General features: G+C 39.9%; 1 protein-coding gene across 1 annotated transcript; it reads left to right on the top strand.

Moving 5' to 3' along the window:
- Positions 1-953: 953 nt before the first annotated feature.
- LOC310691695 (olfactory receptor 14A16-like) lies at positions 954-9,901 on the top strand (the record flags this gene model as incomplete). Its single annotated transcript, XM_083471560.1, has 3 exons — positions 954-1,101; positions 4,561-4,751; positions 8,924-9,901. Exons 2-3 carry the CDS (start codon positions 4,740-4,742, stop codon positions 9,899-9,901), a joined length of 990 nt encoding a protein of 329 aa, XP_083327686.1. The 5' UTR covers positions 954-1,101; positions 4,561-4,739.
- Positions 9,902-10,621: the final 720 nt, after the last annotated feature.

Here is a 10,621-nt window from a genome sequence, read left to right as displayed (position 1 = left end):
AGATTCAGAAATTGATCTTTAATTTCTGTGCTCCATTAGAGTAATAAACTGTTATATAGGTTCAGCAATAGCTCTTACTATTTTCATGCATTGTTGCAGAGTGGATTTTTCTTTAGTTAATTTACTTGTTTTGTACTTATTTTCACACATATTTTTATGTTGATTCTGCTGAATTGTGCCAGGTCCATGGCAAGTTAGAACTATGCTTTCAGTTTGATTGTATGTGTGATTGTATTGGCCTAATACCGTATTGGCCTGAATATAAACTGCACTTTCCCCCCAAATTCTGACCGTGAAAGGTTAAAGTGCGGTTCAATTTGCAACCTTACAAAAATTGGCTTTTATGATATTGCTGCTGAAACAGACATATGGTAAAAGGGAACAAAAAAAATAAAATGTTTTATTGCCGATTTGCGAGCTTGAGACTGTTGTGGAATTAATTCTAATGTCATTCATCGCTTTCACTTGCGGGTCCTTTCTAGTACCAGTAGGGTTTTCTTCTAAATCTGCCATTTACGGCTGTGAGTGCCTGCGGAATTTTAAGGGAGCGGCTTCTATTCGGGTATTGTTTTTTTACTCCCCTCCATTGAATGTTAAAGGTGTGGCTTATTTGGGGGTGTGCCTTATATTTGGGCCAATATAGTAAATCTCTATTCAGCAGATTTCTGCAAGCAGAACACTTCCTTGATTGACAGAATGTGATTGTCCTCAGACTCATGTAAGTTAGGGGAGATGGCCCCATGGAAAGTGGACTTTCTGTATTCACAGAGTTGCAAACATTCTGGGAAACATGAGCTACAAACCACCCACCAAGTCCAGTTTTTGCTTTGAGTCATAGCAAAGCATAAAAAAGAGGGCAGGTGGATTGGGAGATCTGGTGAAGGGTAAGAGAACAGGGCTCCCCAGATGCTCTGTGGTCTTAATTACCCACAGCAATGCCTCCCACTGGTCCTGATTGGACAGCGGGGCCACCCCTAGGTGGGTTCCGCCCAGCACCAGTGATGTTGCCCAGACAGCAACAAGAGAGGCGTCAATCTCCACTCCACCAGAACACTACAGGGCCCCCAATACTTGGACACAACAGCGCCTACCAGAAAAAAGGTGAGCGGATTTCTCAGATACATTTGTACCTTGGATCCCAAATGCCTTGGAGTCAAATATTTTGGCTCCTGAACTCCGCAAACCTGGAAATGAATGTTCCCATTTGTGAATGTTCTGTGGAACCCGAACTTCTGGTGTGGCTTCCACAACTTTCGATTGGCTACAGGCTGCAGGCAATCAGAAGCTGCACCTTGGTTTCCAAAAGTTTTGGAAGTCAAGTCAAACGGACTTCCAGAATGGATTCTGTTCGACCTCCGAGGTACGACTGTTTTTAGAACAAGCTTTTTAAGGCTTGCACCTTTTCCAAATCTTTTAACACCCTGTAGCTATCAAAAAGAAAGGATATTTAATGTTTTTTAAAAATAATTTAGCCTCACCTTGAGGGAATGTTCAGGGTGGCAATAGAGGATATATTATTTATTAATATCCTTCCTTACTTGTGCTAGCATGTTCCTTTGCTTAGCACATTCCCCTTTACACAGCAGAAAACGTGTTGCAGGCTCATTAGAACCTCTTACTATTATGCAATTCAATCTGCCTCAGATTGAACTGTATGTTCCTGGTAAGATCCCCTTTTAAATCCCTCCTTAAAGAATAAAGACACGACAGTCTTATTCATAAGCAATAAAAAGAAAGTTTACTCACGATCAGGCAGAGCACAGTGTGATCCCTGAAGGCAGGCTTTAGGCTTAAAGTTACAAACGTATAAAAACAGGTTTACCCCATAAGGGAGGTGACCTGAGGGACTGCTTGGATGGCAGCCAGCAGTTCATTCCAGGAAGTTGGCAGGACAAAAGGAAGATGGAAAAGAGAGAGAGTGGCAGCATGCCTTGTCCTTTTACCAGGTCTGGAAAGGTCACACCCACCCACTAGTTACATGCAAGGAAGGATGTTCCAGGGCAGGAGGAACAGGAAGTTTTGACTGGCTTGACCAAACATTCCCTTGCATGTCCACTCTAGGAAAACAAGGAATGTTGTACTTGACTGCTCTCAGTGGATTACATCCCACACACCTTGGGTATAAAAGCTAATGTTTCTTGCCATAGCAAAAAGGTGTTTTCTCTCTCTGAAGAACCTTCACAGTGAGGTAGTAAGACTTGTTGCTTTTCTCACTTTCCTTCTCATTCAAAAACTGGGCACTCAAATCTGAGGAGAACAGATAATTGAACATCACAACCACAGCATAAATTATATAGAATAATTAAGAAATCATCAGTAAAATAATTACAAATCACCAGTATAACAACCACCTTCTATAAAACACTATTAAGAAAGCAACTAAAAGAAATTAAGCTAAACAGAACAACCATAACAAAAGTCATATTATAAGATTCACAAGGCACTATAGCTGCAGGTAGCAACGAAGTCAGAAAATGAACAGATTGTGTTAGATTTTAGCAGGAGTATACTTATGTTGTCCACATGGATCAGAGGTGTGCAGTGAATCTTTTTATGGGGATACGTAAGGGCCAGAGGTGCCAGCTTTTAAGGGTGATTTGGGACAGGGGCAACATCTGTGTGTGAGCATCACCCCTCCTTTCCTAAGCCGGACAGAAGCTTCTCCAGCTTTGGGAAAGAAGTGCCTGGCTTTAGTACTTTAATACTCTCATTTACCAGGAATATTGAGGGGACAAGCCTAGTTCCCTGGTCCACTGACTGCCTGCCACGGACACGGATCAACAATATTCAAAGTTTATTTGGGAAGTATAACACAGGTTGAGCAAGGAGCTAAACAAAAGATTTATAGATGCAAACATTTTCCTAAGGGATTTATATTTGAAGCAGGGCTGGAACTCTTATTAGGCAAAGTGAGGGGGCCACTCCAGTTTTGTTGGTCAAATACAGTGGTACCTCGGGTTACATATGCTTCAGGTTACATACGCTTCAGGTTACAGACTCCGCTAACCCAGAAATACTAACTTGGGTTAAGAACTTTGCTTCAGGATGAGAACAGAAATCGTGCTCCGGCGGTGCGGCAGCAGCGGGAGGCCCCATTAGCTAAAGTGGTGCTTCAGGTTAAGAACAGTTTCATGTTAAGAACAGACCTCTGGAACGAATTAAGTACTTAACCCGAGGTACCATTGTAGTGACATCAAACTGCTATTTATTTCATTTTAAATTATTGCCAGAGTGCAGAAGAGGAATTTGTAAAGGGTATTCTGGTGTGTGTTTTTGCTTCAGGTGCCCAAATTTCTTGATTTGGCTTTTTTTTGGTAAAGAACTCTATCCCACTGGAATTCTGCACATACTGTTTTATTTTGAACAGTGTGGATGGTACTGTCACACAGAGATAGCTGCTGTAGTTCAAGCAAAGTGTAGTTGGTGATCCACACCAAATATCCTCCCCATTGCTGGGTTCATAACTGGTGGCAACATGCAACAAACATAGATGCCACAAGATCTGTCTATATGTTGTGTATCTTATTTGCTGGTTCTGTATACAAATTATCCAATGGCCTATTCTATTCAAAGATTCTTGAAGCAGTAACTTCCGGTTTTCTGTGGGAAGAATGGCAGTGCGTTTCAGATCATTCGCTTAAAGGACGACCATTTCGGGCTGGTTTGAGCAGTGGGGAGAGTGCTAGGACTCAGTACCCCCCAAAAAACAATCCACAGAAGAGTGGGGCTTTGAGGGGACTGGCAGAGTGAGAGGAAACTCATTGTGATCCTCCCTTTGAACTCACCTCTGTCTCAGCAGCAAGTGGGGGGGGGGAGGGAGGGAAAAGCAATTTGAGTCCGCTCAATTCAGCACCAGCGCACTCATCAGCCATAGTCACAAGCTGCCGTCGAAAGCAGCAGATCTTCCAATCAAGGTAATTAAGAGCCAAAAACTGTATAGAAGAAATTAGGCACTAAAATTTAATTTAGCAAAAATGGAATCTGTCTATATGTCGTGTATCTTATTTGCTGATTCTGTATATAAATTATCCAACGGCCTATTCTACTGAGAGATTCTTGAAGCAAACATATTTTAAAAAATATTCACAGACATTTTCCAGCAGTCCTCTGCTTTATACAATAGTTGAAATTAAAAGTATCAGCAATAGCTGTTATGTTATTACAATTTTTAAGAAGAAAAAAATAAAGAACTTGGAACATGATAGATAGATATTATATTAATTATATTAAGTATTATATTATAGGAAATATTTTTAAAGCATCTTAGTGTTATAATGGAAATATTTATAAATGAATGAAAAAGAAACCAAGTGATGTATGTACCTCCATATATTGCTATTCAATCTACGTATATCAGGTGAAATCCCATGTGACGTAGTGATTCTTGCTTGAAACTTTTATCATTTGGTATTCTAATAGAACACTTTTACATGTAAACAGTAAACTACACATGCATTCCACACATACGCCTGAGAATTTTCTTCTGAGTTTATTAGACTCCTGGGAATGGAGAAACAAAATATAAATAAAAGTAATTACTGCATCTCCTTATTCTGTTAGTCAGTGAGGAAAACCGTAACCGAGATCACATCTTAAACAGTGATGGAGAGCTAAAGATGTGACAGATCATACTGGGTGATCAGAGAAAAGCAGAAAATGAGCAGACATAAAGCAGCAGCAGCAGCAGCAACAACAAATACCACCACATAAAATTGTATTAAATTCTCCAGGATCTGCCCATGAATAGTTTGGTGAGTCAGTTTTTATGGATCACTTCTCAAGTGGCTTATTGAGTATCAACTTGATAAAAAACCAATTTATCACAAGTTAATTATACTGAGGGCAATTCTGGACAAAACTTTAAGGTTCAGGTGTGCTGAGAAGTTAACATGTTACCAATATCTGTTTTAACATTTTCAATAATTTGCATGAAGCACTGAAGAGAATGTGTCAGCTGCAGATTCTCTTTGCTGGTGCATGCTGGAAACCCGTGACATGGAAAAAGGCATTGAATGATGGGGATCATCGTGGTCTTTTGGATTATGATGGGAATTAATGCCTGCTTTACACACACACACACACACACACTTCTGGCAGTGGAAAAGGACAGTACAGTACTACCAAACAAGCAGGTTTTCAGGTCAGAATTTCATGCGTCCACTCAGCATAAGCACCCTCCCTCCCCCCAAAACCAGCACCCCAGCCAGGACTGATGCACCACTCTTAGAGGTCAATTTACCATATCAAGAGCTCCACCCCTTAAGATACTTAGTGGAGTTGCAAATTTTCTAACTGCATTATTCTGGGAGGAATGATTTCAGATGTCATCCCCACTCAAAGCTGCACCAAAGTAGAACAATGCTCCAGTGGCAGAAACAGAATGATTAGTTGCCACTTTTGTAGTGTTAGACTGGTTAACTTAGACCATCTCTACTGAATGGTTGTTGCAGGAAACGCTCACTGAAGCCTGAGACACTTTAGAACAAACAATCTGATTCAGTTAAATGTCTTGAGAATAGTATTTGAATGTTTTTGGCACTGTATTCAGCAGGTAAAGCCCTCAACAAGATGGCTTGTGGAGGGTTTCTGCTCAGGGAAGCAGCAGCTGCCTTCCATTCCCTCTCACCGCAGTTTCTCTGTTTCTTTCCAACAGTCATCAGTAATATCCAAGGCAACACGATGACCAAGTACAACAATGCAATATCAATATAAACTCTATATAATCTATATGAAACATTGAGCAATATGAAATATATGAAATATGCACTCTCTGCAAAACCAGTTCGTGTGTATAGTTTGTAATAATTTGAATTATTGTAAGTTACCATGTATTTGCATGCCATTGTTTCAATAATTCATTTGCAGTTTATGAAGCATTTCTGTATCCTTCTGCTGTGCTGAAGAAGAATTCCATGAAACAGTGAGTATATCCAGAATCACTGTTCATACGTCTGTTTCGGACCACTTCTGCAACATTGGACGTCATAAAACAAAGCCTTACGGCTTGTTTTCATCAGATAATAATCTAACCTATTGCTTCTTTCAGAGACTTGCATAGTCTACAAAGACTTTCAGAGACTTATAAGACTTATGTTTATTTGGTTCTATGTTTTCAAGAGAATCCAATAATAATAATAATAATAATAATAATAATAATAATAATAATAATAATTTTTTATTTACATCCCACCCTCCCCAGCCGAAGCTGGGCTCAGGGTGGCTAACAACAATAAAATAATACAACATTCTAAAATCATTTCATTATAAAATTAATTCAAATCAAATTGATGGCGACCATTGGGCTAGAGTTCTGTGAAGATTGCCAAAGGAGGGAGTCAGGCTGTGCCCTGGCCAAAGGCTTGGTGGAACAGCTCTGTCTTGCAGGCCCTGCGGAAAGATGTCAAGTCTAAAAGAGTACAGATTTTGTGACTTTCAGAGATTTATAAGATTTCTGTTTATTTGGTTTTGCAGAGAGTGCATATTTCATATATTTCATATTGCTCAATGTTTTGTATAGATTATATAAAGAGTTTATATTGATATTGCATTGTTGTACTTAGTCATCATGTTGCCTTGGATATTACTGATAATTGTTTGCAACACAGGGGTTTAATTATTTGGTTACTTTTTCCAACAGTCAGTTAGCATTCCATGCTCAGTGAGCATCCTGAATAGTCCTTGAACTGTTTCCCACTTGATTCCCCCTTCATTTGCCAACCCCACTTCAGGTGCTGGTGTTTGTTCACTAGTTTCATTTAATCCTTTCATGTCTCCACTGAGGAGCATTTATGTCTCTCTTCTGTCCCTGTGGAAATTGAACCAGAAACATGCCTAGCCAGATAATTAAACAGTTGTTGTTGTTGTTGTTGTTGTTGTTGTTGTTGTTGTTTGTGTATTGTTGCATGCCACCCCAGTCTCCAAGCAGTGCCTGTTTCCAGGGGCTCCAGGCACTTCCTCAGGGTTTGTGTTTTTTTCTGGATGAGGCTCAGCAGAGACTATGGTGTCTTTATGATATAAGGTTTATTTATACATATCATAGAATTATAGAATTGTGGAGATGGAAGAGACCCTGAGGATCATCTAGTCCAAACCGCTGCAATACAGGGATCAAAAGTGCAACCGTGTCATTATCAGCACCATGCTCTAATCAACTGAGCTGTCCAGGCTCCATTAATATATTCAACCTGAGCCTACAATGGAGGGGTGCACAGCATTAACACCTCAAGAGGACAAAAGTTCTCTGGAACCACAACCTATGTTTCAAATAGACTTCAAAAATTGCTCTGATTCTCTGGTTTCCCAGCTTGCTGCTTTGCATCTATTTCAGTCTGTGCTCTCAACTCTGCCTTTGTCCTTCTAATCAGCCACAAGTTGAAGGACGGGCCCCCATCCACAGCGCTACTTTGAAGATTGCTGGTACTAAGAGAGGCCTTGACCTGATGGAAGTTGCAGTTCTAATTGAAGCATCCAGTGCTACAATCTGTGTGCTGATATGAGATTAGTAAAGCAAACAGTCTAATTTGTCAGCACCTAAATGATATCGAGCGTCAGAACAACTTGGCCACAATAAGGAAATTTTGCCCATAATATAACTAGTTTCCACCTTCCCATTTCGACTCTCTCACTCCCTATCTCCATAACCTAGCAATTCCAAAATATAGACATGCTTTTAGCCTCACAAGAGGCTAAAAATTGCCTTTGACTTTACTTGAGGGAGGATTCCAACAGATTCCACACGAAAAATGTTTATGTCCCTGTGGAGATGGCAGTACCAAATCAGTGGCACATGCCCTTCTGGCTTGCACTCTTTACAAAGACTTTATGAATGAGATTATGACCCCTCTTTTATTGTCCATTTCAGGTCGCCCAGCCACTGCCACAGTGTCCTTTCTCTCGGCAGATCAAGATGACCAGATAACAGCAAAGGTTGCAAGGTTTTTAGCTGGGGCAATCAGAATCAGGACCCTAAAGTGTGTTTTATATCATCAACTTTTTATTTCTGTTCTTTGTATATCGCTTTGTTGTTTTGTTGCTATAGCCAATGGCTGAAGCAAATAAAGATTCATTCATTCATTCATTTTATGCAGTCTGGTGATATGGAAAGGGCGCTTTCAGCTCTAAGGATGACTACATGGCCCCTTGAGCCTCTTGGCTTATTAAACTGAGCAGAGGAAATTTGACTACCTGGGTCTGGAGCTTGTTTACCACTTTGATGCATGAAGGAATAGTCCGTCTCCAATTGAGAGAGGCAGTGGTATAGCCACTACTTAAGAGCCAGTCCAGGATGCCTTGATTTGGGACTGTCCCTGGAATCTGACTTCTCATCTATAATACTAAATCAGAGTGACTTCTCTGCCTCTTCAGCCCCAAATGCAATCTGCCCCAACACCCTGGGCCTCCCTAAAGGGTTGTCAGCAGGAAGCTCCTCCTACCCTCAATACTGATCCAACGAGCCCCTCCACAATGTCACTTTCAGACTCATGATGGTTTCAAGTAATGCAATAGTGCTTTAAGCCTATACTGAAAGCTCTGAACTCCCATGCTATGAACATTAGGCAGGAGCCATTGCTGGACTGTTTTAGATGTCTGCTAACATTTTTCTTTCATCAAGGCTAACCAAACAGGTAATTTCATTTTGTCTATGAGTTTTAACTGTTAATTGTTTTTATCTGTATATAAAAATAAATTTTTAATGGTTTTATCTTTATATATTTTTATAATATGTAATACTAACCACTTAGAGATTTCACATTTTTAAAGGTGTATACTTTTTAATTTTAAGACGAACAACAAACAAATGTTTATTGAAAGAGCAATGGTTTCTGGCTTGCCTAGGTCAATCTATTTGATCACATGAGGAACCTGCCTGAAAGCCTTTGGATACTATCCTCGTTTCTAAAATGGGTTTGTTTTCTCTTTGCAGGTACCAAATACCCACACAATGTTCAACCAGTCATCAGAACTGACAGAATTCATTTTGCATGGATTCTCTGATACTCAGGAGATAGAGACATTCCATTTCATTGCTTTTCTGCTTATTTATTTGTTGGCGCTTATTGAAAACCTTCTCATCATCACAGTCATCTCTTACAGTCCTCAGCTTCACAATCCCATGTACTTCTTTTTGGCCAATCTTGCATTCCAAGACATTGGCTCAATATCTGTCACAGTCCCCAAATCCTTGTCAAATTCCCTGATGAACACCAAGACTATTTCATACAGTGGATGCATCTGCCAGGTTTTCTTTTTCATCCTTTTTACTGGATCTCATTTCTTCATCCTTGGTATTATGGCATATGACCGCTACATTGCCATCTGCTGTCCACTGCACTATGAGACTATCATGAATAGAAAGACATGCATCCAACTGGCAATCTGTGCATGGGTTGCTGGGCTTCTGTATTCTACAACATACACTGGAAGCACATTCACACTTGAGTTCTGTTCCAATGAAATCAACCAGTTCTTCTGTGAAATCCCACAGTTATTTAAAATTGCTTGTTTTGATTCATATCTCATCACATTTTGGGTTATTTGTGTTGGTATATCTCTAGCTATTACTTATGTTGCTCTGATAGTTTATTCTTATGTTCAGATCTTCAGGGCAGTTCTCAGAATTCCTTCTGCTCAGGGAAAGGAAAAGGCCTTCTCAACTTGCCTGCCACACCTTATTGTAATATCTGTATATTTTGCCAGTGGTTCATTTGCCTATCTAAAGCCAACTTCTGCGTCCCCATCAATCATGGATCTTGTGCTTTCTATGTTCTATTGCATGTTTCCTCCTGTTATGAACCCAATAATCTATAGTATACGGAATAGGCAACTGAAATCAGCATTGTGGAAGATGACGGCAAATCTATTCACCCTATTCTTCCCCAATTTGCAACGTCTACAGCATTGATTACGTTTCTCTTTCTGCGCAAAAATAGTAAAACAATTGAAAATATTTTAAATTATTTATAATAAAGATAAAACCTAATGATTTTGAAATAATTATTTTCATGTCTGACGCAGATATTGGAGAACACACATGCTAATTTATAACAATTCATAAAGTATTACCGTATATGCGTTCAACAATGAATCTTATCATTTTTATGCTCTATAACAGTTGAAACATTTTAGTTAATTTACTTGTTTTCTACTTCTTTTCACACATATATTTATGTTGATTCTGCTGAATTGTGTCAGGTCCATGGCAAGTCAGAACTATGCTTTCAGCTTGATTGTATGTGTGACTTTGCAGATGTGTGCCCGCATTGGCCTAATAAATCTCTATTCAGCAGATTTCCACAAGCAGAACACTTCCTTCATTGACTGAATGTGATTGTCCTCAGACTAATTTGAGTTAGTGGAGATGGCCCCATGGAAAGTGGACTTTCTGGATTCACAGAGTTGCAAACATTTTGGGAAACATGAACTACAAACCACCCACCAAGTCCAGTTTTTTTTTACTTTAGAGGCATAGCAAAGCATAAAAAAGAGGTCAGGTGGGTTGAGAGATCTGGCAAAGGGTAAGAGAGCAGGGCTCCCCGGATGCGCTGTGGTCTTAATTACCCACGGCCACGCCTCCCACAGATCCTGATTGGACAGTGGGGCCACCCCTGGGTGGGGCCCCAGT

Source organism: Podarcis liolepis (genome assembly GCF_965112155.1).
Source record: "Podarcis liolepis genome assembly, chromosome: 13".
NCBI lineage: Eukaryota > Metazoa > Chordata > Lepidosauria > Squamata > Lacertidae > Podarcis > Podarcis liolepis.
Note: the sequence above shows the minus strand (reverse complement) of the source record. Positions and strands in the feature narration are given on the sequence as shown.